General features: G+C 41.5%; 1 protein-coding gene and 1 non-coding gene across 4 annotated transcripts in view; one reads left to right on the top strand and one right to left on the bottom strand.

Moving 5' to 3' along the window:
• The window catches only part of RGS7 (regulator of G protein signaling 7), a 305,346-nt gene that overhangs the window by 143,269 nt on the left and 134,335 nt on the right, over positions 1 to 27,742 (bottom strand). For all 3 annotated transcript variants that reach the window (XM_053667351.1, XM_053667352.1, XM_053667353.1), the window contains exon 3: positions 1,561 to 1,657. In XM_053667351.1, the coding sequence (XP_053523326.1) occupies positions 1,561 to 1,657 (97 nt within the window). The remainder of the gene's footprint in view (positions 1 to 1,560; positions 1,658 to 27,742) is intronic.
• LOC128627774 (U6 spliceosomal RNA) lies at positions 5,264 to 5,370 on the top strand. Its single transcript, XR_008392074.1, has one exon. It is a non-coding gene; the product is annotated as a U6 spliceosomal RNA (small nuclear RNA).

Here is a 27,742-nt window from a genome sequence, read left to right on the forward strand (position 1 = left end):
GCAGATGTAGGGAAAGTCGGACATAGAACAGGGAAGTGGAGAACACAGCGGACCAAAGGGTAGAAGTTTCCGGGTGGAGATAAGGAACCCCATGGGATGTTTCTGGAGGTGGCCTCACTGTGCCCCGGAACACAGGGACAGGGGCTGCAAAGCCGCCAGGGACCCAGAACTCTGTCTTATCATCTCTGCTTCTCCTTCCTCTTGTGTTTCATTTCTCTCAATCTGCACACGGCCAATTATCCAGGCCCCAGGTTGTCTTGTCATCACCTCAGTGCCAGACAGACACACACACACACTTAAGTAACATTCAGGAAACTCAACAGAATCTCAGGGGAGAGAGCTGATGGGCCAGGCTTTGACCAGCATCTACCGCTGAGGTGCTAAAACCCCAACATCAGGGCTGCTGATTGCACTTGGTCCTAATTATCACCTTCACGCCAAGGCCACTGTCCACTGGTCTTCTTTCGATCCTGTTCATCAGGAAACATCCCAACTCTTGTTCCTGAATCCCATCAAGCACCATCCTCTCCACGCGCTCAGCCGCAGACTCCTTACCCTTGCCAGGGGTCACTCACAACAAGGCTTTGGCTGGTCTTTCCTCACCTATTCTCTTAGCCTCACTGGCCTGGGCCCCAGCCCACCTGCAGGACGGGCCTTCACCTCCTCATGGAGGCAGAGAGAGCCCAGATTTCTAACTTATCACTACCCATTTTCTCCTGGGTTTCTCTAGTCACTTCCAATCAAACTTGGGTTGCCCTCATTCTGATAACGCTTTATCTCAAAGTTCCCCAATTAAAAAATAAACACCCAAAAGAACTTGGGTCCTGTCCTCTTTTATCCTGTATACCCGGTCTTTTGCCAAATCTGCCTGCTTGTTCCTCTCTATTCCTTCCCGCCCCACACCAGAATCTCGGCATCCTAACTCTCCTTACAAGAGCCTTGTACCTATGACAGAGACAATGGACTTTACTGAGCGCCAACTCAGCTAGAACACTACATTCTCTGCAAAAATGTTCAATGTCTCTCTATTTCCCCATACATGAGAATTAGATTCTATGCGTTAGCTTTAAAAGATTCTCATAACCAGACTGAACTCTGTTTCTTTCTATCTACCTACCTGGTTTTCTGTAGTAAAGCCCCTCCCAGCTCTGTTCTCGGAGCCAATAGGACCCTGCATTTTTGAGATTCAGCTCAGATCAGCTCACTGATCTTCAGGAACCTTCCCTGCCTCCTCATGGACTTTTTTTTTTTTTACCCTCCTAACTTCTATGTAGAATTAACATTACATTTGTCCCATACATCTTTACTTAATATTGCTTTCTCCTATTTCACATATGTTTATTTTGTCTTTGTAACTAAGAGTAGGGTCATGCTTTTTGCTTTTCAGTTTTCTTTTATTACTATATCAAGTGTCAGACATGATAAATATGGCATTAGCATTTTATAAGTAGTTACTGAATAATGATTTAGAGAGTTTCAGTAGTGAAAAGTTAGAATAGATTTTAAATTGTTCTGTGACAGGTGCTGGACCAAACAGAGCTCTACTGAACGCAAACTTACCAGAGAAGACGCTAGGTATCTTGGAAAGAAAGCTTTTGACAGTTCGAATAGGAATTCCATTTTTTTCATCTTGCATGCGTGCTATGACGTCTTCCATCTAAATAACAACAACAAAATAATTAAAACCTTTCACAAGTGGAGTCTCTCAGAAAAATCCATTCTCATAACAATTCTGTAGACCAGTTTTGCCCCACTAAGAATAATGTGATTCTTAGCCTGCTAGACTTTGTTACATCAATATTTTCAGTTCAGTTAAAATGTGATAAAGAAAACAGCAAGAAAAGTGGCCATTTTAGGCTCCATTAACTGCTACGAAGAGCTCTGTGCCTTAAATACTGCTTCTCTTTTGGTTTCATATTCCTTGGTTGGAAAGGTGTAGATAAAAAGAGTGCTTACTTTTGAAGCTGTCAGAAATCCCTGGCACAGGAAAACTCACACTTCATTAATGTTATCTCTACTGAACTTATTGAGAAAGACAAGAAAAGCCCTAAAGCAACTGTTTGGATTTCCTCTTCAAGCAGGGGAGTTCTGTGTTTTTCTTTAGGATAAACTTCTGAAACCTGTCTAGAAACACAAGACTGATTGCCAGCAATCGCGGCTTCCCTTCCTCAGGCATTTGCTGAGGTGTGGCACAAAATGCACACACACACACAACATGAACGCACTCTCTCATATGCTCACGTGCACATACCTTCACGTGTACATGAAACGTGCATGTGCATGCAAACACACAGTGTACACATGTGCATGCTGGGTGCATGGCACGGAATGCACACACACAACATAAACACACTCTCATACACTCATGTGCACATACCATCACGTGTACACAAAACATGTGTGTGCATGCAAACATGCAGAGTGCATGAATGTGCATGCACACATAAAAATAAGTGTAACAGCATAGCCTTCTACCCATTTAGTGATTTCCACTGGATCCTCCTTTCAATCTAGTTAGTACATTCACTTTTGCTTTTAAAACCTGGCAGTTTCAAGGGCTGTGCTCCACAAAGTCCAATGTGGAACTTAGTTCTGAATGACATTTATTCAAAACATAGCCTCACACTTTACTTATGTGCTTCTAAACCTGTGGCCCTCATATACAAACACACACACACACACACACACACACACACACACACACGTTTTAGTATGGAACTCAACATCCATTCATTCACTTACTTATTTCCAAACAGTTACTGATCACCAACTGGAGGCCAGATTCACCACTGAGCATTATGGATATGAAAATAAATATACTACAGTCCCTACCCTCAAAAACTCAGTTAATATTGAAAACAATGGTAAAACTTGAATGAGGTTTGCAGTTTAGTTAACAATGTTAGAGCAATGTCAATTTTCCATTTTTGATAATTATGCTATAATTATATAAGATGTTAACATAAAGGAAAGCTGTGTTAAAGGCATATGGGAATTCTCTATACTAGCTTTGCATCTTTCCTAAAAGTCCAAAAAATTATTTCAAAATAAAAAGTTAAAAAATCGCAGTATACTTCCAATCAAGATGGTGGTGCAGGCAAACATGGCTCACCTCTTTACACAACCACATCAAAATCTCAACTAAAATACAGAACAACCATCACTCAGAACCATCAGAAATCAAGTTAAATGGAAGTCTGACAACTGTGTGATTAAAGAAACTACAACCTTATAGGAGGGGTGCAGGTGCAGAACAGGCTGGTCCCAACCCACTTGTGGTAAATAAAAATTCGGGAGGGATATCTTGGGAGTGAGGAGTCCCAGACACACACCAGGCCCCCCAGCTCGGGGTTTCAGTGCCAGGAAGATGACTCTCCACCACTTCTGGCAGCAAAAACCAGTGGGGATTGAGTCCGTGGAAGAAACTTCTGGACCCTCAAGCAGTTCCTCTTCAAGAACCCACACACAGACTCACCTACTCAGGCTCACTCCCTCTGAGCTCCAGTACTGGGGTAGCAGCTTAAAAAGCACCAGTGACATAAAGGGAGAAACTGAAGTGTCTGGAATCAAAGTGAGCAGAGGCATTGTCGCTCTTCTAAACCCTCCCCCAAGAAAGCCACAGGGCCAGCAGGCTGGTGCCATATCTCAGACTCCATCAACCTGGCTAACACTGTTTGACCTGCTTTGGAAATCCCCAGAGACTCAGCCTCACCCAACTTACCAGGCCACCCAAGCTGCTTTTCCATATGAATGGCTGGTCTTGGCTCATACTTCATACTTCCTAAAGCCTCAAACAAGCAACAGCTGCCCTCAATTAGCCCCAGTCCCAACACTGGCAGCAGCCAGCCTAGATTCACAGCTTGGCTTTGCCTGGGAATCTCCAAACCCAGCACAAATAGCAGCAATCCCAGATTACTTTATAGCTCAGGAAGGGTACACTGAGAACACAGGTGGGAGCTGACCTTGGTCTATACCACCTGGGAAACCCCAGGTCCAGTGCACCCAGTGGATACAGGCCACGTCGGAGCACCACCACCCTGCCCCTGCACAGCTGATCCTCCATGGAAGGCAATGGTTGATGGTAGTGGTCACAGCCAGTTCTTGCAGCAGACTGGCCTGGGTAAATCCCTCCCATTGATCTGCCAACAGCAACCAAGGTTCAACTACAACAGGAGGGTCTATACTCAGCTCACACGAAGGGCAAACCTCAAGTACCCAGTTTGGGTGATAGGGGAGGCTGTGACCCTGGACCCCATAGGACATCTACTATATTAGGCCACACTACGAAGACATGGAGTCAAAGCAGCTCTATCTAATACATAGAGCCAAACACAGGGAGGCTGCCAAACAGGGAGACAAAGACACAGGACACAATTGAAATAACAGATGAAAACTCCAGAAAAAGACCTAAACAAAATGGAGATATGCAATCTATCAGATGCAGAATTCAAAACACTTTTTATAAGGATGCTAGAGAAACTTGGAGAGAACCTCAATAGCACAAAAAAGACCCAGTCAGAAATGAAGGATATGCTAATTGAAATAAAGAACAATTTATAGACTTGGCTAGTATAGCTCAGTGGATTGAGCATGGACTACAACCCAAAGGATCACTGGTTTGATTCCCAGTCAGGGCATATGCCTGGGTTGTGGACCAGGTCCCCCAGGAGTGGGTGCATGAGAGGCAACCACACACTGATATTTCTCTCCCCCTTTCTCCTTCCCTTCCCCTCTTTCTAAAAGTAAAATAAATAAAATGTTAAAAAAAAAAACAGGGAAACAACAGTAGAGTGGATGAAGCTGAGAATCAAATCAATGATTGGGAACATAAGAAAGAAAAAGAAACCAACCAATCAGAACAAGAAAAAGAAAAAAGAATGCAAAAAATGTAGATAATATAGCAGCCTCTTTGACAACTTCAAGAGGTGCAAAATTCACATCATAGCAGTGTCAGAAGCATAAGAAAAAAAGCAGGAAATTAGAAATCTATTTTAAAAAATGAAAGAAAACTTTCCTAATTTGGTGAAGGAAGTAGACATGCAAGTCAGGAAGCATAGAGAGTACCAAACAAGATGGATGCAAAGAGGCCCACTCCAAGAAGTATCAGGATTAAAATGTCAAAGGTTAAAGATAAAGGGAGACTCTTGAAAGCAAAAAGAGAAAAGAATTTAGTTACCTACAGGGGAGCTCCCATAACACTTCCAACTGATTTCTCAAAAGAAACTCTGCAGACTAGAGGGGATTAGAAAGAAAGTCATGAAAAGTGCATGCTTCGGCGGCACATATACTAAAATTGGAACGATACAGAGAAGATTAGCATGGCCCCTGCGCAAGGATGACACGAAAATTTGTGAAGCGTTCCATATTTTCAAGACACTGAAATAGAGAACAAGGGGACAGTGATCAGAGGGGAGAGGGAAGGGAATTTAAGGGGAAAAAAGGGGAGGGATTTGGAGGAACAAGTATGAAGGACACAGGGACAAGAACTAAGGGGGGTGGAAATAGGAGGGAGGTGGGGAGCATAGGGCGGGGGAGGCTGGGATGGGAGAAATAGACAGAAAACTGTACTTGAAAAATAACTACATAAAATTTAAAAAATAAAAATTAAAAAATAAATCACCTTAACTGTGAAAAAAAAAGTCATAAAAAGCAGGGGCCTACAGCCAAGGTTGCTCTACCCAGCAAAGCTATCATTTAGAATCAAAGGACAGATAAACAATTTCCAGACAAGAAAAAAAAATAAAGTAATTCGTCATCACCAAACTATCATTACATGAAATATTAAAGGGACTTATTTAAGAAAAAGATCAAATCTACAAACAATAAAAGAGCAAAAATATATATATAGCAACAATTGAATCTAAAACACAAACTAAGCAAACACGAAGAACAGAGACAGAATCGTGGATATGGAGAGCGTTTTTTTGGTTGCCAGATGGGAGGGGGGTATGAAGGGAATGGGTGAAGAGGTGAGGGGATTAAGAAGTACACATAGGTAGTTACAGAATAGCCATGGGGAAGTAAAGTACAGTATAGGAAATGGAATAGCCAAAGAACTTACAGGCATGACCCATGGACATGAACAAGGTGTGGGGACTGCCTGAGGGCATGGGGGTTGCTGGGTGGAGAGGACAAAGGGGGAAAATCAGGACAACTGTTATAGCATAACCAATAAAATATAATTAAAAAGATAAGTCTAACATGAATATCAATTAATTACCTATCACATTCCTAACAGCACAGCTTCAGAACAGTGTTCAGTTAGGCAATCTTATTTGCCTGGATAACTCCTATCTTATTAGTTAGCATGAGAAATAACCAGGGATGTAGGAAGAATAGGTTTTAGAGGACCATAGGGTTGCATCTGACTCTCAGCTCTTCTCATTATCATCCACGTTACTTTGAGCCAGTTAAGTAAGCTCTCTAAGGCTGTTTCCTCATCTGTAAAATGGCCATGATAATATTTGTGCTAATTCCTTCACAATGTTTATGAGGTTGGGCTGGGGCTGGGATGCGCTAAGCTATTTTAAGGTTAAACAGACAATGGACATAAAGCACAGTCCATAGATAGAGCATTGAACTTCAGATGTCCATGCATACCCCTGCCACTCAGGGATGCTTAGTCTCCATTCTTCAAGTTGCTTCTCCATGTGCACGAAGCGTTGTTCAGCTGCATTCTCCTGCCCCTTTCTGCCTCTCCAGGGGAGTCGGGCTGACTTCTCGGGTGGAAGAATTGGGAATGAGAAGCTGGCCTGCAGGGTCCATCCCTTCTTCATCAGGAAGCCCACATCCAACTTTGCTGATAAGGAGAAGCCTGCCCGAGTGAGTGAGTGAGTCTGTTTAGAATGGGGTTCAGGATTAGAGCTTAGTGAACACTCTTCGATAATAGCTTTATCCACCATCTAGGTGATACCGTAACCTCCATTGGCTTGACAGTTGGTTGTGACTCTCGAATGATTCAGAATTCAGGTGGAAACAAAAAGTTGGTGAGTGTGTGTGTGTGTGTGTGTGTGTGTGTGTGTGTGTGTGTGTTAAGCCAATGCAAGACCCCAACAGTAACAAAATGCCACACTTCTTTTCATGGCATAAAGATATCTCATCTAAGTATAGAAATAGGAAAAAGATACATTCTTAGACCTTTTCATTTTTGTCACTGTTTGCCCCTCATTCACGTGACACCGTGTTTAGAAAGGAAGAATACGCTTCTCTCCCTTGCCTACTATCAGCCTGTAAACCCTCATATTATCAGCTTAACTGTTTAAACCAGGCTGCATTAGAGAGACACAGAAACCTCTCCAGCTCCCACTTTAATCGCCTAAGCACTCGGGGTGGTGCCACGATCGCCCTTGATCAGGGGCTGAATTAAGATGCATCATTATGGGAAGAGGCGTTTTCTCTGCAAAGTCACACCATGTCTCCATTCACTGAATACCAGAGAAGCAAGATCAGGGATCTGAGAACTGAAAGTTACCTCTGTGGCTGTTTTTAAAATATTCCTTTTTTTTTTTTCAGAACCATAATTCTCACAATAGTAAGAAAGATAATAAACCCCATGTAAAAACAGGATTTGTGTTCTAGGCAAAAAATGGGATCATAAAAATGCATTCAACTGTTTTTAATCTTTACTCAGATCTGATTTATCCATGAACCATACCATGGCCTCAAATGAGCAAAACAACAAAACAAAACAAAAACAAAGGCAGAGACAAAAATATCTAGTTTCCAAAAGCTAACATCCATCACAATGTCCACATATAAAAATACATCTACCCTATTTACCAAAGTTTCCTTAATCATTCACTTACTCTATTTTTCTACGAAGCATGGTTTTTATACTCTTGATTACCTGCTTTCTCATGATTAGCAGTAGAAAATTAGTTAGCAGCAGGCAAACTAACAGAGCAAGCTATACAAGCCAGAGGAATGAGAGGCTATAGCAAGTAACTTTAACGAATGTTAAAAGTCTTTGGGACAATTTAATTTAAGGCCAAAAGACTCAGTATCTAAACATTTTAAAAGAAGATGTATATAAACTATTTTTTGATAGATCTATTCATGTACCCATCTATGTATCTACCTATCATCTATGTTGATAAGGGTGCATTGAGTTGAAAAGGGTTATGAGCATGTGTTTTGACTCTTCTAAGCCTGTTTCTGACCAAGGGTAAGGAAGTTCTGAGCCTGAAGTAACAGAACATAGGACCGTGAACAGAAAGTTGGGCATGGCTTTGGTGACCGAGGCTTTCCCTGAGTCTGATTTTCTTTACCCTTCAAATTAGAAGCAGATGATCTGTAAGATTTCTTCGAGCTACAAAATTATTTAAGTCTGAAAATAATCATCAGTGTTTACAACTGGATAAGTCTCATCACTTAGCTCCAAGGACCAATTTCCCAATCAGAGACAAGGAGATGAGCTGACGAAATTGAACCGGACCTTTTACAAACGTATTTGCTTCCAATTGTTGGCACATTAATGTCAGTGCAAATAAATGTCAGTGCAAATAGTAAAGGAAGACAGGTAAGTTACTTTATTACTCTTAAGTTTTTCCATCTGTAAGATAAAAGATAATAGTCTTAACCTCCCCCTGTCCATTTCGTGTCTACCATTCATGCTTCTTACCCTCTGTACCTTTTGTATGACCCATGGATGTGAACTAAGGGGGTGGGGAATGCAGGTGTGGGGGGATGCAAAATGGAGAGGAACGCAAGGGGGGATGGGACAACTGTAATAGCATAATCAAAAAATATATTTTAAAAAAGATAAAGATAATAGTGTACATCTTATTACAGGTGAAATTAATGAAACAATGCTAATTAAATGTTACCATAACACTGTCATCATTATCATCATCATCATCAATGTAAGTTTCTTCCTTCATCACTGTATTAAAAACCCACAGAGGCTTCCTTTGTTTTATGACCCAGTTGGCAAAGGCAGCTGTGGTCAGGTGCCAAGTATTATTGAAGCAATAAACTCTCAATAACAAAGCAGACAAAGATACCTATGGGCAAGCTCACTCTCTCCTGGACTTCCTGTAGAAGACCGTGTTTTCCTCTAACAGACAGGGGATCTGATTACAGGAAATGTCAGGAAGAACAATTTCTCCATATTAGTAAAGACAAGGCAAACTATAAAAAAATAATATTTAGAAGAAAAGGGGAAATGAGATTGCATCCGCTTTTGACAAAATGCAAATGTCTCTGCGTTCCTATTTCCTTGATGAATTTGCCTCTTGCAGTTCATTAACAAACCAAAATATTAAATTGAATTGAGATGAAATACTCTTTGCCAAAGCAATCTTTTATCTATGCAAAGTAATTCTCTATTTCCTGACGAGTAAAACAATTGTCTCTTGCAATGCAATTTTTGAGACTATCTATGGTTCAGTTTGTTTTAAACATTTTTATACCTCTATGACGGAATCCTTCACATTGCTGCGACTGTTACCATCTTAGAACTATCTGTTGTCCCTTAGATGTGAACTTCTCGAGGGAAGGAACATCACCCGACCCATTTTTGCAGTAATATAGAAAGTGCTGGCCCCTAAGAGAGGCTCAAGAAAAAGGAGGAAGAAACACTGACTTTTGATTTATGGCACGTGTTTTATGTTTTGGAGATATCCCAAGCAAAAATTCAAATTAAATTGATTTCAGTTTTCATCTACAGATGTTTGAAATGCTTTTTAAATTTTTATCCAACATCTGGTTAAAACATAGGCTTCGTCAAAAAGAGTGGGACAGAAGAGTTTAAGGTACTATAAGCTAGAACATTCTTACGGTTTCTTTTTCATTTAATGCAGAGATTCCTCTGCTTGTTTAGTAGAGTATATTTTTTTTCTTTCAAAACATGAGAGTAAATCAGTGGCTGTTTATGAGGCTGTCTTTCTGCTTGTAGAGGAGACGCTCAAGCTCATGGTCATGTGTAAGCTCGAGATGAAAGGAGCGACTGAACTCCCAACATGCTGCTCTTTTCCCAGGAATTCATAATTAGCCTTTTCATTGAAACAGTTTAGATGTCATTTCGGTGCTTGTGAAGTATTTCAAATATGGCTCAGGTTAAACAGTCTCCACCCGCACACTCAGCAGCTCCGTCTTTGAGGATTACTGATTATTCAAGAGGGGCCCGCCAGACAGGGAACTCCCACATGCTGATGAAGGCAGAATCACTGCCTTGAACCCTAGCTAGTTCCCTAATGTTCTCAAGAGCGATGGGAGTTTAATTAAATTTACTTGTTGCCAGAACTTCATAGTATCAGTAATATTGCATTCATTACGCCAATAACTTCAGAGAGACACCCTGACCGTAAGCGGAACATTTGTAGGACGTTAATAGTTTCATACTCTGCAGGTCTGAAGGAAAAATGAATCAATCAAAACTTCAAAGGTTTGCCAACTTTTTCCTGCAATGTACCATTTAAGCTTAGATGTTTAGAAACAAAAGTGAGAGACTCTGTGGGTATACTGAATGAATTTTTTTTTCCTCTGGGCATAGATTTTCAAATTATTGTGTGTAACCACCATTTTATTTCCTTTTTATTGAATTTATTGGGGTGACATCGGTTAATAAAATTATATTGGTTTCAGGTGTAAAGTTTTATGATCCATCATCTGCATATTGTCCTGTGTGCTCCTCCCATCACCATTTCTTTCCCCCCTTTTCCTCTGGTAGTCACCACACTGACTGTCGTGCGTCTCCACAAGGTTTTTTCCCTTGACCCCTTCACCCTTCCCACCCAGCCCTGCTCCCCGCTACCCCCGACAGCTGTCAGTCCGTTCTCTAACTCTAGAGTTTTTTTCTATTTTGCTTGTCTGTTTATTTTGTTCACTAGATTCCATATATATGAGTGAAATTACCTGTGTGTAACCATCATTTTAAGTGCTAGCTATAAAAAATGGGAGAAATAAAAAACTAAACAAAAAAGGGGAGAAATGATGACTCAAGTGCTTCTTGAATATCTTAGACAATTAGGTGGTGGTGTGTATTACATAATTTAAAACCTGCCTGAAGTGAAAAAAAAATAATAAAACCTCTTTTTTCTCTTCGAGAAGCCTTTGTAAAGAACGTGATTTGCACTTCTGAACTCATTAGTAAACACAGGGAAGGTAGAGTTGGCCTCTAATGAAGGTTAAGTAAGAATAATGAGATTCAAATTTGCAACCAAAACTGTTTTCTGCTGCAGTAATTTAATTACAGATGCTTCTAATTTATGTAATTTTTCTCCCTGTTACAGTTGATGACATTATCTTAACTCAGAAGTACTCTTTTCCTGTGAAAAACTGTTTTTGATAAATAATTACAACCCCAAACCATAAACTTGTAGAATCTACTTGCATGTTCATCTGTTCTAGTTCGTCTTGAATACAGATTTATCTTTTCAAAAGCAATAACTCACTTGGGAACATGGAGATTTTATGCTTTTGGAATTTTAGAGAAGGCAGAAAACATTTTTTTCCTGATTTGTGGATGTTTTTGTTTGTTTTTAAAGAAAGCATTTTTCTCATCCATCTCAAGCAATATAACCTGAACTTGAAACAAACAGACAAATGAAAAACCATGCTTACCGTACTTGTTAGAACTACCCAGGTTCCAAGTGACAGAACCCCGGCTTGAACTGACACAGACAAGAAAGTGTGTTGAGAGCACAGTGGGACGTCGTTAACTCAGAGATGAGAACAGCAGAGGGTCTCCCACAGCCGCCCTTCGGCATTTGCTCTGCTTTTCCTCTTGGCTCCTGTCCACGTGTCTGCCTCCCTTCTCTCCCCAAACCTGTGCTTTCCTTGGCTCTCGACAGCACAGGACAGGAAGCATAGCTGCCCTCAGCTCCTGAGCTTTATAGTTTATAAACTATAAAGAACCCAAGGAGAAATTGCTCCTCCCTCTCATTTCTGTACCTGAATTTAGAGCCAAAACTCCGCTTTATGATGTTGGACGGGGAGGAAGAGGGAGTACTGGCAGACGAAACAGTGCTGTTCACCGTAGCTTTATTCAATCTGGAAAACCTTTTGAAAGGCGGAGAAATTGAGTTGTATAATAGGGAAAAATATAACAGAAGCAGTGTAGAGAGGAAGACAGAGAGAGAGAGAGACTGCTGCATAAGGACAGAAAGCCCCAGGAAGACAGACAGGGACACAGAGGAGAAGCACGAGACACACAAGCAAACCAACTGGACTGGGGCAAGCTTCACAGATACTAAGGGAAAAGAAAATACCATGCCCAAACAAGCTACTTTGCTGATTTACATGTAGTTTTTGGCCATGGTAGACTTTGCCCATAGAGTGGAAAATGCCAAGGGTGTTAAATGCTGGCTAATATCTATCACAGAGTTCAAGTAGGGCATCGGTCGCTGTCTCCTAATGGGTAGTGGAGGGCTTTTATTTTTCAATTTTTATAATTTGATGCTGTTTTTATGTGTGTGAGTATGTGCTTATCCATGAGCATGATTGACTTTTCTAATTACTCTTGTTATTAAAATGTTGGATTATTTGAGAATTCTCACTCTAAGGGGATTAAAGTCTTATATTTTAAGTCCTTTATTCAAAATCTGTTGCCACACATTTCATTTTGGGGTGAAATGTCCCCAAGTGTCAGTTATAACATACTGTATGTAAACAGTCTATACAGTTGCCAGTGTTCTTCAGTAACTAAACGGGTCCACCTAGAAATTACCTTTTTTCCCTTTGTTTTTTAAAAATCTAGAGCTAATAAACTAAACTGTTTATATTATTTTAAGTGAGTCTTACCTCATTATAATAATTCTAGTAGACATAACCAATAGTGTTATTATGAGCCCTCTCTCTGGGCTCATAAGTGAAAAGTGAAAAGTTTCCACTTTTCCTGATAAGTGAAAAGTCTCTCTGGTGAACTTTCTCATTGATGCAGGTGTATGATTTCCGATGAGATCTTTTATTTTGGTTTCCAAAATGAACTTGAAATTCAATAACCTCCAGGGTTTAGCAAAGACTGACAGGTCATTCTCTTAAAATAAGACTGCCCGTGAATACTTAGAAAACAAAGTATCCAAAGACAGCCAGTGCTTTGGTGAGGAAAAAGCAGACAATGCAGCCCATGCCCTGGATTTACTCACCGTCTGAGGCTGCACAGGCGGGACCACCCAGGGCCACCAGGGGCGCTGCTGAAAGTGCCATTTTAACCAAAAAAGAGGGGCATCACAAGAGTATCACAGAGCAAAACAGCTTCACAGCAGCTTGGGAATCTATGAATTGTCGTTTCAGTTCTTTTATTTCCATCTTAGCTTCTTTTCATAGCCATTTACGCATTTGTTGGTCACGGATTTATCCAAATGTGTACAGAGGCCTAACAGAATCTCTGGCACCCACATAAACTGACCGAGACCAATAGACATCACCACTGGCAGACAGAAAGCTCTCACTTCATGGTTGTTCTCGCATTGTGGTTTTGTGGTTCAGAAAATGCCACGTTTACTGAAGGTCTAGAACACTCTCCCGATTCTACAAATACCCTACAGGTTTCATTCCTGAGAACTTTTGAAATAAAAAAAAATGCTTATATTAGGTTTCTTTGGCTTTGCCCTTCACACTTTGCTTTCAGCTAATGAATCTTCACCTCTCATTACATTTGTCCCTCTTTGCTCTCAGGGATCATTGCATTTAAAAATTTCCTATTATAGTTGAAGGGCATTTATGTTTGCTGCCTGCAAAGGGGTCACATTGAAATATATTTGAGCTCTTAGGAAAAAAAATGTATCAAAATTATCAGTCATTAAAGTCATCATTTAACTACAGAAAATCTGAATGGCTTCAAAAATATTTGGATAAATCTATGAATGACAGAGACCTAATGACTACAAAGAGAAGATGGAACTTAATCTAGAGATGTTAGTCAATTATGGCTGTTACATTATGTATAATTGGGTTTACCACAGTGACCTACAAACTGTAAAAGGCACTAAGTCTCCCATCCACATATTCAGAAACACCCTGTGTGACCAGAAAGTCATGACAATGACCATACTGAAGTTAGACATTTGTGCTGAAGCAGCAAGAAAGGCAATAAAAACCCGGATTTATTTCACTCCCTCCTTGCCTAAGTAAGATGTTCTTAAATCATCAAGCCGATGTAAGTCATGTCTTTGGCCAGGGATGAGGCAGGAAGCAGTACAGAAATGAACCTAACAAAAGTGTCATAAACCTGACAATGACTCCCGTGTTTCATCTTTTGGGGAAAGAGATTGTCAACTACTCTTTCTTTGCACTGTAAGAATCTACAGAGGTTCTCAGAGAAGGGTTTACAAGTTTTTGTTACAAGGTCTTGCATCATTACAAAACTTTCCAAACAATTCTTGGCATAATGTGGACACAACAGGGAGAAGAAAGGAAGGCAAAAAGTGAGGCAAAACCGCCTGCCAGTTTCTTTGAACACACCAAGCTCCAGGGTTGGAAACGTGTGCAGGGACAATACAGATGACTTGGAGTGAACTGCATTCACCCCATGTGTGAAATAATGAAATGAAGCTAAGTTTAAGACTCAAAATTAGGTGGCATATTAGTTAAATTCTCTCGGGGAAGTCATCCACTTAAAGCCTCTGTGTCTTAATTCATTAAATGGAAATATTACTTAACTCTGTTTGATGAGGAGCAAATGGCATAAATGTACGTGGCAGCCTCCTCAGAACTACTAGCATTATGAATATTACCTTTACTACGTCACTGAGCATGTGTCCCAGGGTCTTCTAAAGTGGAACTGAACCCTGATCTCAAAAGATCAAGCATTGAGTGCTGAAGTAAAATGCAGGTAAGATAACAAGGAGCTGGTCCTTTCGATCTCATACTGGTTTAGTTTTACTTACCTTTCTGTTCTTTCTGCCTCCTTCGCCTGCTTAAAGCTGTAAATGTAAAGTTAAACACTCTGAGTCCAATCACTTTGAGAGGGTTTCAGATACAAAAAAAAAATAGTCAAGACCAGAAGGGAAGGTGTGTTGAGAAAGGAAATGGAAGAGACAAGGGTTCTCACCAAATTAGGAATGACCCCCTTTCTGAGTTCAGGAGACAGGATGTCTGTGTTTGCACTGTGATGCACTATTTGCAACCTGGAAGCACCAGGCTGCCCTTGGCCCATCAGCCTGCTCGAAGGCCTAGAATCTGAACACCCTTGGCAGGGCCAGGAGGCAGGGGTGGCAGGTCCTCCATAGAGCATTAAGCCCTTCAAAGAATATGATGTCAGTGATTGTCTTCTCAGTTCTCTCCAGGCTGGTAGAGGGCCAATGGCATTCCTAATACATCAGGAAGAGGTCATTTTATCTCATACAATGAATCTCTCCAGCAATTAGGGCTTAATATTCTCAGGAAACCCAGGCAGAGACGGACATGACCTCGCTGTGGGTGTATGGGGTGTCGTTTTCAGAGGCACAAGTGGTAGTTATCCTCTTCTTCCTTGAAAGGAGCCAGGAGGGCTGGGTTAAATGTAAGCAGGGGGGCACAAAGACATTTGTAATGAGGGGATACCAAGATAAAGTACCTAAGTAATTTACTTTATGACAAACTTCTTTTGTAAATGGAGGCTCAGACGTGTCTCTGAGATGACTTTAGTGTCATTTTACCAGGAGTGGTCAAAAGGATGACCTTCAGTTGCCACCTTCAGGCATGCTTAGCCTCGGTTCATCCAGCCTGCTGAGTCTAAGACTGAACACCATGTCTGTGGCTCTCATTTAAAAAAATTTCCCCAAAGGATTATAACCGGAAGGTAAGACGAACGCACTTTAAAAGGATGAAGGCATACTCATCCCAGTCATGAAGGCCTGTCTGGCTCAGATACGCACGCTAAGAATGTGTATGTGTTCAGTGATCTGGCTACTGGCCTTGTGTTTCACGCTGTGCGAAGTTTTAAATTGGTTTTCGCTGCTGCTGAGCCTGACCTTTTTCTCCATGCGACACTCCATGGTTTGCGTTCATAGATTGATTTTTAAATTTCAATTTTCTAGAGCTCTTTTGAGATCGATGAATAAATTTTGGGAAGACATAAGGAAACCAATGTCCCCTTTCACTGTACCTTTGCTGGTGCTGGCAACTCAAGGCGGCACTGAGTTAGAATGGATTTATTTTTCAGAAGCATTTGAACAGCTGTATTGATTGTTCCCACCCACCAAACAGTTAACTGTAAAGAGAGGGAATTTAATGTGAGTTTTCTGTGCCAAACCAACACCTTCTTGTTGACCCATCTACAAAAGAAAGCGCTCTGCACAGAGCACTGTGCAATGATCCATCCCTATTCTTTCTGCTCTACTCTCAAGAGAGAAATCAGGACGCATAGTGGACTGGTTTACACAAAATCCCTAAGCAAAGCAGGTCCAAGCCTAGACATGCAAGCGTACTACTTCTATTCCAATAACTGTTCCTTTGATGTCCCCTGTGATTTTGTTTTTCTTGTGAAGACAAAATTTCCATGCCCAGGAAATCAGAACTCTGGCTGCCATCTTCCAGATAACAGTTTTCATCTATTTCATGAGAAAATGAGAAAAAATAAATGAAATTAGCATTGCTTATTGCTGGAGAGCCTGTGTCTACTCTCTTACAGGTAAAGCATGGATGTCAGAAGCCATAACAGACTCAGCAGCACACACAAGCCACAGCTCACTCGGGAGGGTTCCGCCACGCTAAGGGGAGCTGCCGACCTAAGACCCTGATTGTGTTCTGCAGCTGCTGGGAGCAGGTGCGCTGTCCCTAAAATGTTTCAGACACAGTCATGTCACAGCAGTATGCTACTACATTATTATTACGTATGTGTGTCTACAATAATCAAGGGATATGATCACTTCTTAACTGTTTTGAAGGAACAGTCCTTATATCAGTTATATTTCTCACTCTCCAGATTCCACAAGATGCATGAGGTTTACAACTGTGAGACCCCAGAGGTCTAATTTGACCTGAAATGCATGAACTTGTGTGCATGAAGGAGCCACATTATAGTAGTATCTCACAGGCCAAAACTATCTATTTTCTATGATCTATTGAGTGCTTTCTTGAATGTTACGCATATGTATAACACCGTGTGATGCTAAAAATCAAGTCGTGTCCCTAGGAAATCATAATAGGATTGATAGAATGCATATACAAAACTTGTAATTATTATTTTTTCATTCATGTCTACTAACTTAGGTCCTAAATGCATTCCAGTAATTTCTTCCAGTAATGTGACTAACGTGTAGATGGAAAATACTGAGGAAACAGACAAATACTAATAGCATCCAATCCAAGCATACTTTTAGGCTGGATTATTTTCCAGCCTAAAAGGCTGGGAAAGAGCTCAATGTCCCTCACGCATGTTTAAACCCTTGTCAGGACACATCTTTCGTCACATAGCACTTCACCCCCGAAAGCCAACGTTCCTTATCTCAAAGCACGCACCACATGCTGCGTAATGCACAGGCTGCCAAGGCAACCACAAAGATGTGTGCCAAGCAAGGAAATTAGCTGTTAATCTCAGACAATCACCTAGCATTACACTGAGGAAGGTACAATAAGACGTAGCATAAATTATGTAATACACAGCTGTCTGAATGAATGGAAGGATTCTGGGTGACGGGAACCAGAGCAGAGGTACCATTAGGGGAGAAAGAGGCAGCTGGGATGGACTGGAACTATCGTTACAGAGGAGAGAAAAAATGTTATGTCACATTTTATACATATAGGGACTTGTATATGGATCCTTTGGGGAGGGTGACTGTTAATGGCATGTCCAGTATGCTTTTAAAACATGGTGTAAAATAATGGAAAATACTATACATACAGTTCTCTGACCTTGGTTTCTGACACAGAGTTCCTAAGTCCCTTGGAATTTCCTGGGTCATAGAGTGTCTTTTATTCTAATGGGGTGACTCTTGGTGGGCTTTCTGCCTAGGGCTGGTTACAAGAAAGACCACACCATGGCTAGAAGCTTGGACTTTTTAGTCCCACACCTTCTGATTTTCCAGAGAGGGGAGAGAGGCTGAGAATGGAGTCTATTATCAGTCACGCCCAGGTGGTGAAGCCGTCATAAAAATCCTAGCAGAGTTGGGTTCAGGGAGTTCCTAGGCTGTGAACAGATCTACCTCCCAAGTCCACGGGCACAGAAGCTCCTGCTCCTCACACCTTCCCAGCCCCCACCCTGTGTATCTCTTCATCTGGCTGTTCAGCTGCATCTTTGATTGTATATCCATTTTTATATAATAAACCACTAAGCCTAAATGTTCTCCTGGGTTCTGTGGGCTGTTCTAGCAAATAACCAAGTCCCAGGAGGAGACGGGACCTGGGAACCTCTGGTTTGCAGCCACGTGGGACAAAGTCGTGGGTAACCTGGGGACCTGCTATCTGGGATCGGCATCTGCAGTGGGCGGCAGTCTCGCGGGACTGGGCTCTTAGTGAGTGGTGTCTTCACTGACTCCAGTTAGTGCAAGGATTCAATTGTAAGACACTCAACTGGTGTCCCAGAGATATGCTTGGTGTGAGAAACACATACACACACATACCTGGTTTCAAAAGTGTTGTAAATGTTGTGAGTGTGGCAGCAGTGTGAAAGTAAAGGAGAGACACCCAGCAGTGTACAAGTTTTCTATACAAGACACCATTCTACATTCCAGGGGTGACTTAACAGTGTACCTTGTGACATGTGCGCACACACGTATATGTACGTCCACATGTATATATATGCATTTATGGGCATGGATATGTTTATGTATATACATATATGTGTGTATATGAATGTGTGTGTATATATACAATATATATCACCTCTGAGAAGCTTTTGGTGGATTTCTACCCAAATACATGAAATGGGATGATTCTCTGTTTGGCAGAAGACAACTGCTGACGAGGGGGTGCAAGATATACAAGGGAAGGAGAACAAGGCATCAGAACCCGGTCTGGGACCAAGCTCTGACATGATTGGGGGTCACTCTTCTACATGAAACTACTTTTTAAGCTCACAAAGGTGAAGGGATGGGAAGTACTACTCACATGCCACCCACACCCACACGCCAATGTTCTCTTCAAATATAATATAAATGTCCCTGGGAGACAGCCTTCTCTCAGGGAAACGTGGGGGAAAGACTTACCCCACCCTGAAAAATTTCCACCTGATGGCATGGATTTTATCAGTAGAAAGTCTTGTCGTGACTTATTCTGAAAATCTGCAAAGTTCATTTGATATTACAGCTGCAGCTTTTGAAAAGGAACATTATACCTTAACATAAACCCACAGATAACATTACCTGGCTTGACTCTCACAATGAAAGCTGTAAGTATTATTATTAATTATTTTATAAATAAGCAAAAACATACAAGGAAGTGAGATGCACACAGACAGAAGTGTGATTCAAAGTTAAAATTATGTAGCACTATGATTACAGTAGTGATACTGTTCGCCCACCTGAATCAATAGACAATATGACACTTTAGGCTTCAGCAGATCAAGCACCGACCTGTGACCGGAAAATACTTCACTTCAGCGTGAAGACTGAAGCACATGGCTCCCATTCTTTCTTTGATGGGGAAGTTAATGAGGCATTTGGTGTGAGTGGTCCCTTTGTACGGAGACAGGCTCTATGAATGACACATGAAGGACTGAGAATTTGACTTTTGAAGAGGAGAGAGCTCTCTATCTGCTCGCAAGTACTGAGAAAAAGCCCTTGAAGAGTTTAAAAGCCCCAATTTCTTTGTCTCCTCACTACCTCTTCTTGCTCTGCCTCTCCCCCTCCCACTTCCCCATTCACACCATTTCTGTTGAGTCTTTTCCTTATTTCCTTGTTTGGCTAATCACATTTCTATCGAACAAACGGTAAGATCCTTAGTGGGGATTATAACTAAAGGGATTCCAATAAAAACCATTTATAAAGTATACTCAAGAGCAGCAACCCTGAGGTTACTGAGACCCGTGGGCACTAAGAATTCTCAAATAGAGTCACTCACAGGGACAATGGGCTCGGGCCCGGTGGGGGAAGTGACTGTCTCTCACAGTGTGTTGGCATTGTACGGCTTAGAGTGGCTTCCCTTCTTCTTGCCCGGTCACTTGTTTCGGATCAGTTTCCTTTGCTAAGCATAGACATTCTTTACCCTGCATTTTAAAGGGCCACACTGAGTCTTTCTGTTGGTGTTAGGGACTGACTAGCATGGAAATCAGCAAATTTGTCACGTCTAAGAAAACTGTGCTCTTAGAAAGTGGCATCATACAAAACCAAATCTTACCTGATCTACACTTAAACCAGTCTAACATCTGCAACATACAGGGAATTTTTGAAACTTTAACTGTAGAGAAATTTAAATAGGCACAAATACACAGAATACATTGTGCCCCCACGTGTTCATCCATCCATCAGCTGTAGAGACCCTTCGTTATCACGCCAACTCGTTTTTAAAAGGAATGTGAGCTTCCTCTCCAAAAGATATTATTTAGAAACACGTATGCTGATTTTATTTTTTAATTAACATGAATTTTCCACAGAAAAAGTTACTGGGCTCATGTTTCAGGTTTGGTTGCTGGCCTCCTACTGCTGTGGATACTTTGTGCACCAGATCTGACTTTCTTTACAGAGCAAAAAAGAACGGTCCATATACTATGGAGTAAAATTTACACTCTATTTTTATGTACATTCTTTAGTTTGCTCTTAACCACCACCATGATGATGGAACTATTAGAACTAAGGACCTGAAAATGGAAGCAATAGACTCACGTTCACACAGCTGTTAGGAAGCAACCCATCCAGTGAGGCACATTTCAGAGCATAGCAGTAGAAAGTGATATTTCAGTGAAATATTCTATTGAAAGAAAGCAATGCCAATGTTCTCTTCAAATATAATATAAATGTCCCTGGGAGACAGCCTTCTCTCAGGGAAACGTGGGGGAAAGACTTACCCCACCCTGAAAAGTTTCCACCTGATGGCGTGCAGTGAAAGCAGTCCTTTGTGCTTCCTCTGTGACTTTGAAAGGCCCTCACATCAAGTTCTGGTTGTCCTCATGCATTCGCTGGGAATTGCTCCTAGAATTTATAGAATGTTTGCAACCGCGTGGAACCCACATCTTTCGATCCATATGGTGGTTGTTGAATCAAATGTTAAATGACTCTCTCTCAATGCCTCACTAAAGCGGCAGGTATTTATTGTGACTCTGCATGTCATAATGGTCAGGCACTGTTGTGGTCTGCGGGCTGTGACAGGAAGGATGTCTCCCCAGAGACAGGATCCTCAAGCTGTGCCTCAAACCCTGACTTCAAATCAGAACAACTGAGTGGAGGGACACAAGTGAAGCGGCAGCAGTGAGGAAGCTCTGGATTCACTGGGCCGGAAGAGATAGTGTTTGGAGCCCTAATTCCCAAGGTCAAGCTGAAGAGTGTTACACACAGGCTTGAGTGGGAACAGGATAGGGGTAACAGGAAACAACCACAGGAGAAATAGCTGCAATATAATTCAATTCACATCCATCTAAGGTCATAATGGAGAAGCCGACAAACACTAAAAGGACCTTGGGTAAGAAATCTGGGAAGGTAAGAAATGTCTTGGGAACAACCCAAGCTAGTGCTAGGAAGATCGAGACAGCATGAGGTCAAACCCAGGTAGAGCACAGGCTAATACAACCTCTCACCACTGGGGAGAGCGACAGAAAATTCTCTCCTGCAGAGGCTTTCAAACTTTTTACAGCAATGTACGGTAAGAAAGACGTTTTTCATTTTGACTCAGTATAAATATGCATATTCCTACATACACAGATTTAATTGAAACAAAAGTTTTATGAAACAATATTTATATTCCTATGGGTAATAAAGTCTGGCATTTCCCATCTTATTCCACTGCCTTAAAATTTAAAAAAACACATAAGGGACAACCTCCTCAGTGGGTTTCACAGCCTACCAATGGAACATGGTGTAACCGGCAGCTTACAATGCGCTACTGTGCTGGGTACATTCCATGAGAAAATAAATATAAGCGAGTAGTTTCCATCCTTAAGATCCACACAATCAAATAGTTAAACGGAAAAAAAACTCTCTGTCTCGCTCTGGCAATGATCTTATTTCATGCCATGTAATGCCAAATCTCTTGTCTTCTAGAAAGAGTTTTCCAACCCAGTACTCTTTCAAACATTTCGATCCCAGGGACCCTTCGCACTTTTACATCTATCATTACTAACCACTTTTTAAATTAAAACTGAGCAATGTAATACATATGTGTGTGCATATTTCTTTAAAATTATTATAATAAATCTATTACATGTTAACATAAATGTTTATCACAAAGATAACTATATTTCCCAAAATGTATTTAGTGAGAGGAGTGGCATTATTTTACATTTTTGCAAATCTCTGCAATGTTTGAACAAAAATAAAACAGTTAGATTCTCCTATTTATACTGCATCCAATCTGTTGCATTATGTCTTGTGGTTGAAGAAAATCTGGCCTCACAGAGAAAATACTTTGAAAAGAAAGATACTTTAATAGCCTTTTCAGACAATTGAGGATATTCTTCTTTGATACTTCACCAAAATACTACAAGTTTCTTGATGGTTAGTTGAGCTGCAGAATATGAGGCCTTCTCATTCAACTTTCCATCCCCTACGACATTAAAATCAATTGGTCTATCTTGCACTTTGAGCGGAATACAGTACTTTGGTCATTTAGCAAATAGTGGTTCATTGTGATGCAGATCTCTCAAATGCTGGCACATTTCATTATATAATATTAAAAATGACATTTGTTAACATCACCTCCAATCTCATGAGAAAAGTCTTTAATTATCAGGAAGCTGCCATGTTCTCCCTCATAAGTTTTACAAAACTCCAACTTTCACTAAAAGCCTGAACTATGTGACTGGAAATTAATACCATCAGTTGCTTTCCTTGAGGCAGCAAGAAATTTTGGGAAATGGACGTGGGGGATTAAGAGGGGCAGTGAATAAGTTAGGCATATTTTAAATAGAGTAAATCGTCCTGTTTCACACCACAGCTTAGATTTGGGGAAAAGATTAGAGGCAGGGATTCTACATACATACTTAGATCCCAGAAGAAGGCTTTAATCCTGGGAAACTATGTCTGCACTAACAGTGCTCCTTAGATTACCATCCCATGATAGATAACATTTCTTATCTCATTAAATATTCTTGCCTAGGCTCTGAGGATACCCTGGGAGCAGAACCCAGGTCATAGGTGGTGTCAGGAAAAGGGATTCAGTGGTCAAATGTTTGTGTAACACTGGGTGAGAAAGGGTATTGAACAGATGTCCCCATTGGAGGTCTTTGCTAACTGGCATCCAAGACCTGTAAGAGAGGATTATGGTATGCCAGGCTCCTGAAACAGTGAAGCTCTAGACCCTTATTTTGTAGGAGAATTTCAACAGCTAATGTTCAGTAGAAGAAATGTGCAGGGACACTGAGGGATGTATGGGTCTCAGTTAGGCTAAGAGAACAAAAGAAAAAGGAAGTAAAACAGGTCCCTAAGAAAGCGAACAGTAAAACTGTCATTTGAAAATTTGTCTGAAACTAAATCCCGTAAATGGTGCAGCCATCCATAAAGTATGACTGACAAACTACGGTCTGACTTCCTAATATAAAAATCTGGGGTGAAAAAAGTTGTTTGGAAGCTTCTAGAAGACCATGCTACTATAAATGTCTAATGATGATCAACTTGCAACGTTTGAGGTTTAGGGGTAAAAGACTAAATGCTGGCTTCCCTGGGCTGCTGTAACTGCTAATTATTTTTCTGAGGGTAATTACAGAGTTCTGTTGAGGGCTCCTTTATCACTTTTTAAAACTCACTCATGGCCTCGTGTTTGGCAAATTCTGTGTTATGCAAATACAGTTGTCAACTTCAAGGAAGCTGTTCAGTGGGTTCACGCTAAATTCAGCCACTTGGCACTTCATCTTCTTGGCAAGTTGAACAGATAAAGAGTAAAATGTTGAATGAATACATAATCTTTAGTTAGTACTGTACTGCTTATTTAGTATTCTGCTTGCTCCCTGCAATCCACATGCCTAGGATCCAGTACACATTACATGCTTGATAAAGGATTGTTAAACGAACGAATGAAAAATAAAGCCGTTACCTTTGTGAGATCCCCAAGGCCTAAACCTTTTGGGACCCAGTACGGCTGCTCTCACGAGTGCCCGTGAACCCCAGAGGACATAAACCAGGGTGGCCTCATGGGGCTTCTATGGTGACTTACCCAGTGGCCTGTCCTGTTTTGACCTTTGGCACTTAACCTCAGCAACACCCTTAGACGTGAGCCCTTAAGTCTAGTCTGGATCGAGTGCCCTCTTCTCTTCTATTTCTCCACGTCTGCTCAGCCTGCAAATTCAACCGATTCCACCTGGTCAATGGCTCTCAGAAAAAGCTGCTCCTTTCTGCCTATAAAACAACTGTGCTGGTTCAGATAGTTACAGCTGGACGAACTCAGTAGAGCGGACACGCCCTGCCCTCCACTGTAATAATCCCCAACTCCCTGGCGAGTGTACTCTCCCCCAAATCAATCTCTCAAAGGCTTAGGGACCAGATGAGAGAACACATCTTTAGGTTTCAACACTACATGGACTTGATACTTCATCCCAGAATGATGCATATTTACCCCCCCAGCCATGACGGCTCTGATCTGGGCACCCCTGGCCTCCCTGTCCCCCCGCCCCTCAAGAACAGGCTTGCCCCTGCAGTAGAAGAGGACTTGTGTCCCTGTTAGAAGAACTCTGATGCCAAGAAGAAGACTAAAGGTGGAGCTGGGTCTGGGATGCTCAGCTATTCTTCCTAAAGTTACTGACTGAACTAATCACATGAATTCATCAGGTCAAGGGTCAATGTGGGGCAGGTGATAGCGAAGGGCGTGCTTAGAGGTCAGTTCCAGAAGTGGCGAAAGGGCACCTTTCCCCACCAAGCTTTAGGAAAGCATGAGTCAACCTATGGGAACAGAGGTTTAGAGGACAGCTAGTCCTCTCTTTAGATTTGTGCCTTATTGTTATGGAAGGCAGAGGTAGGGGGTTGGAGGTGGCCTGCAAAGAAAATAATAGTAATAAAAAGCTGTCTCATTAGATCTGTAACATTAAGTAGGAACCAGCAGTAATTATTTGAAACGAACCTCAACTCCCTGTAGTGCAGTGCCAGAGAACTGTGGGGTCCGGACTGTGGCAGGAGATGCTCAGTGGGCGGGTCAGAGCCATTTGGTCCCCAGCAGAACCATGAGAGGCCGCTGGAAGCTGATATAAGCATGTGGACATACAAAACACACACCCAGGGCCTCCCACGGATGCTTGAAAAGAACTAATGGGAAAATGCAGGGAGTTGCAGGTTAGAAGCAAGAGCCAGAAAAACTAGCGATCATCACTGATTAATTTCTTTTCTCTGGGCCATTCGTTAGATGGGTGAGGCCTGAAGAGACTTGGCGTCATAAAGAGGTGGGCTGCCTTCTTCAAAGCAAAAAGCATTTGTCTTCTCCCAAGAGATTACACAAAAAATGTTTCTTAGCATCTGAAATGTGTTTGCTATGGTTTTGCCTTTTTGCTCTACAAACCATAACCTAGATGTCAGCTAGGATTCTATGTCCTTGAAGTTTATGTAGGGTTGCTTTGACCCTTCATCTGAAGAAGTCTTAAGACATCACCAGGTTTCTGTGAATTCCTTGCCTGGCTCAGGTGGGTCTATACACAGGGTCATATTCTGCACGCATATCACACTGAGCTCAAACTCAGCTCTATCTACAGGTTTCCACAAGAATGGTACTCACTTGGATTCAAGGTTTCCCAGAATTGAGTTATTATTTGAGGGGATCACAGGGAGGCAGCTACATCCCACTATGGAGGTCCAGTTTCTGCAGGTGTCTGTCCCTGCTCCTAGTCCTGCAGACACACCGGATGCACACCCCATCTGGCCCACAGGAAACCAAGGGCTCTGCTTCTGCATCCCATAGGACTGCTCCCCTGCAGGCCACTTCCAGCTTCTATCCATGCACACTCCACCAGGAACCTCCCCAACAAACTCAGTTCTCCATTTAAGGAGAATTTTCATGTCAGCTCTTTTTTTTTAAATATCAGAGGGGAAGGAAGAGAGGGAGAGAAAATAAGTTGCTTCACGACAAACGTCATGTCAGCTCTTAAAAGAACAAAGTGATCTGCCTATGTCTCAAAAGTAATTTAGACACATGGGAGATGCTTAGAATATAATAGGTATATAAATCCCATTTATTGCTCTCAGTAGGGTCCTTTTCACTGGGACCCGGCACAGACGCAGTCTGGGATTGAGGGAATTTCATATTCCTCACCTCGTTTATCAAGGACTAGGATGGACACACGTTAAATCGCCTTTACTCATAGATCTTATTCCCTCTTAGGAACCTACAATGCTTTCAGACGTCATTTCACTAGTTCTCACAGCCTCCCTTTAAAGTAAGGCGAAGATGCCCCTATGCCCGATGGGCAGATGCAGCTGAGTTATATGAGTGGGTGAAGGACCCCAAAACTTGCCCACAGGCAGCACGGGCAGAACCACCACTGGGGCCAGAGGCTCAGGAGCTTCACTCTAGGGTTACAGAAAATATTGCCTCACAAAGGGTTTCAGGTTTTGCCCCTTCTCTTCTCAAAAATGCTGTAACCTGAGCTTTCCCTATTTGTACTTATTGAGGCTGTATAGCACAAGGTTCAGACCACGAGCTCTAGAACGAGGCTTTGCAGGTGAAAATCTCAGTGTGGCTCCTCTCTAGCTTCTGAACTTGGGGAACTAGTCGACAGTTTAAGTGCCTCAATCTCAGCATCTGAAAAATGGAAATGATAAATAATAGTATCCACCTCCCAGGGCTATTTTGACGTTTACACCCTCCTACCCCCAGCCCCCCGTGCACCAACTATAGAGCTTGGGAAAGTGCCTGGAACAGAGAAACACCGCATAACTGTTAGCTATAATTATTTCTTCTTTTCACATTGTACATTCTTTATTTAGCAACCCAGAGTTGGTTTTTGTCGGGTGACAGCATTGTCTAACTATGGAAACCAACACTGCAAAATCCTAAGATATGATTAAATGTAATGTATATCCATTCTATTATTCCCTTCCTTTCTTTTTTCCTTCTTATTTCTTCTCTTCTCAGCCCCTTTGCTCCCTCCTCCCCTCTCTTCCCCTCTCCTTCCTTCCTTCCAGAAATAGCTCCTGAGTGCCTACTATAGGATATGATATAGTACTAGATTAGGTACAGTAATAAAAATAAGTTAGAAAGTAATTTTGACTTTAAGATCCCATGGTTTCAGATGAATAGGCACGTAAATGCACACATTTCAATTCAAAGTAATATTATAGCAGAAATCCGGATGAAAGAGCATCGGATTCTGCCCGAAACTATCAGAAGAGCCTTCGTGAGGAAGAAACACTACAGGTGAACCTTGATGGATGAATGCAGGTTTGCCAAATAAAGAATATTTGCAGGGGTGCAATTCTGGAGTAAATATACTTTTTAAAGTCCACAGGCAGCAACTGTGACAACAATAACCACCATTTACTAAATCGTGGGGCCTGTCCCAACACATCGAGTATTGAAACAATGCAGAAAGTATCATTCTATTAATCTAGAAATCAGGACCCAAAATGGTTAATAATTCACATAAGGTGGCCATTTACAAAATAAGAAACATCCGTGTTATTTTATCAAGTAAAATAAAAGCAGAAGTGTTTAAATACTGTAGGCTACAAACAGTAGTAATACTGTGTATCTAGGGATATAGATTTACATGTAAAAACAGTTTCAGAGATTGTTCTCTGCAAACGATTTAACATGT

Source organism: Artibeus jamaicensis, unplaced genomic scaffold (genome assembly GCF_021234435.1).
Source record: "Artibeus jamaicensis isolate MK-2021 breed Jamaican fruit bat unplaced genomic scaffold, CSHL_Jam_final contig_467, whole genome shotgun sequence".
NCBI classification, from domain to species: domain Eukaryota; kingdom Metazoa; phylum Chordata; class Mammalia; order Chiroptera; family Phyllostomidae; genus Artibeus; species Artibeus jamaicensis.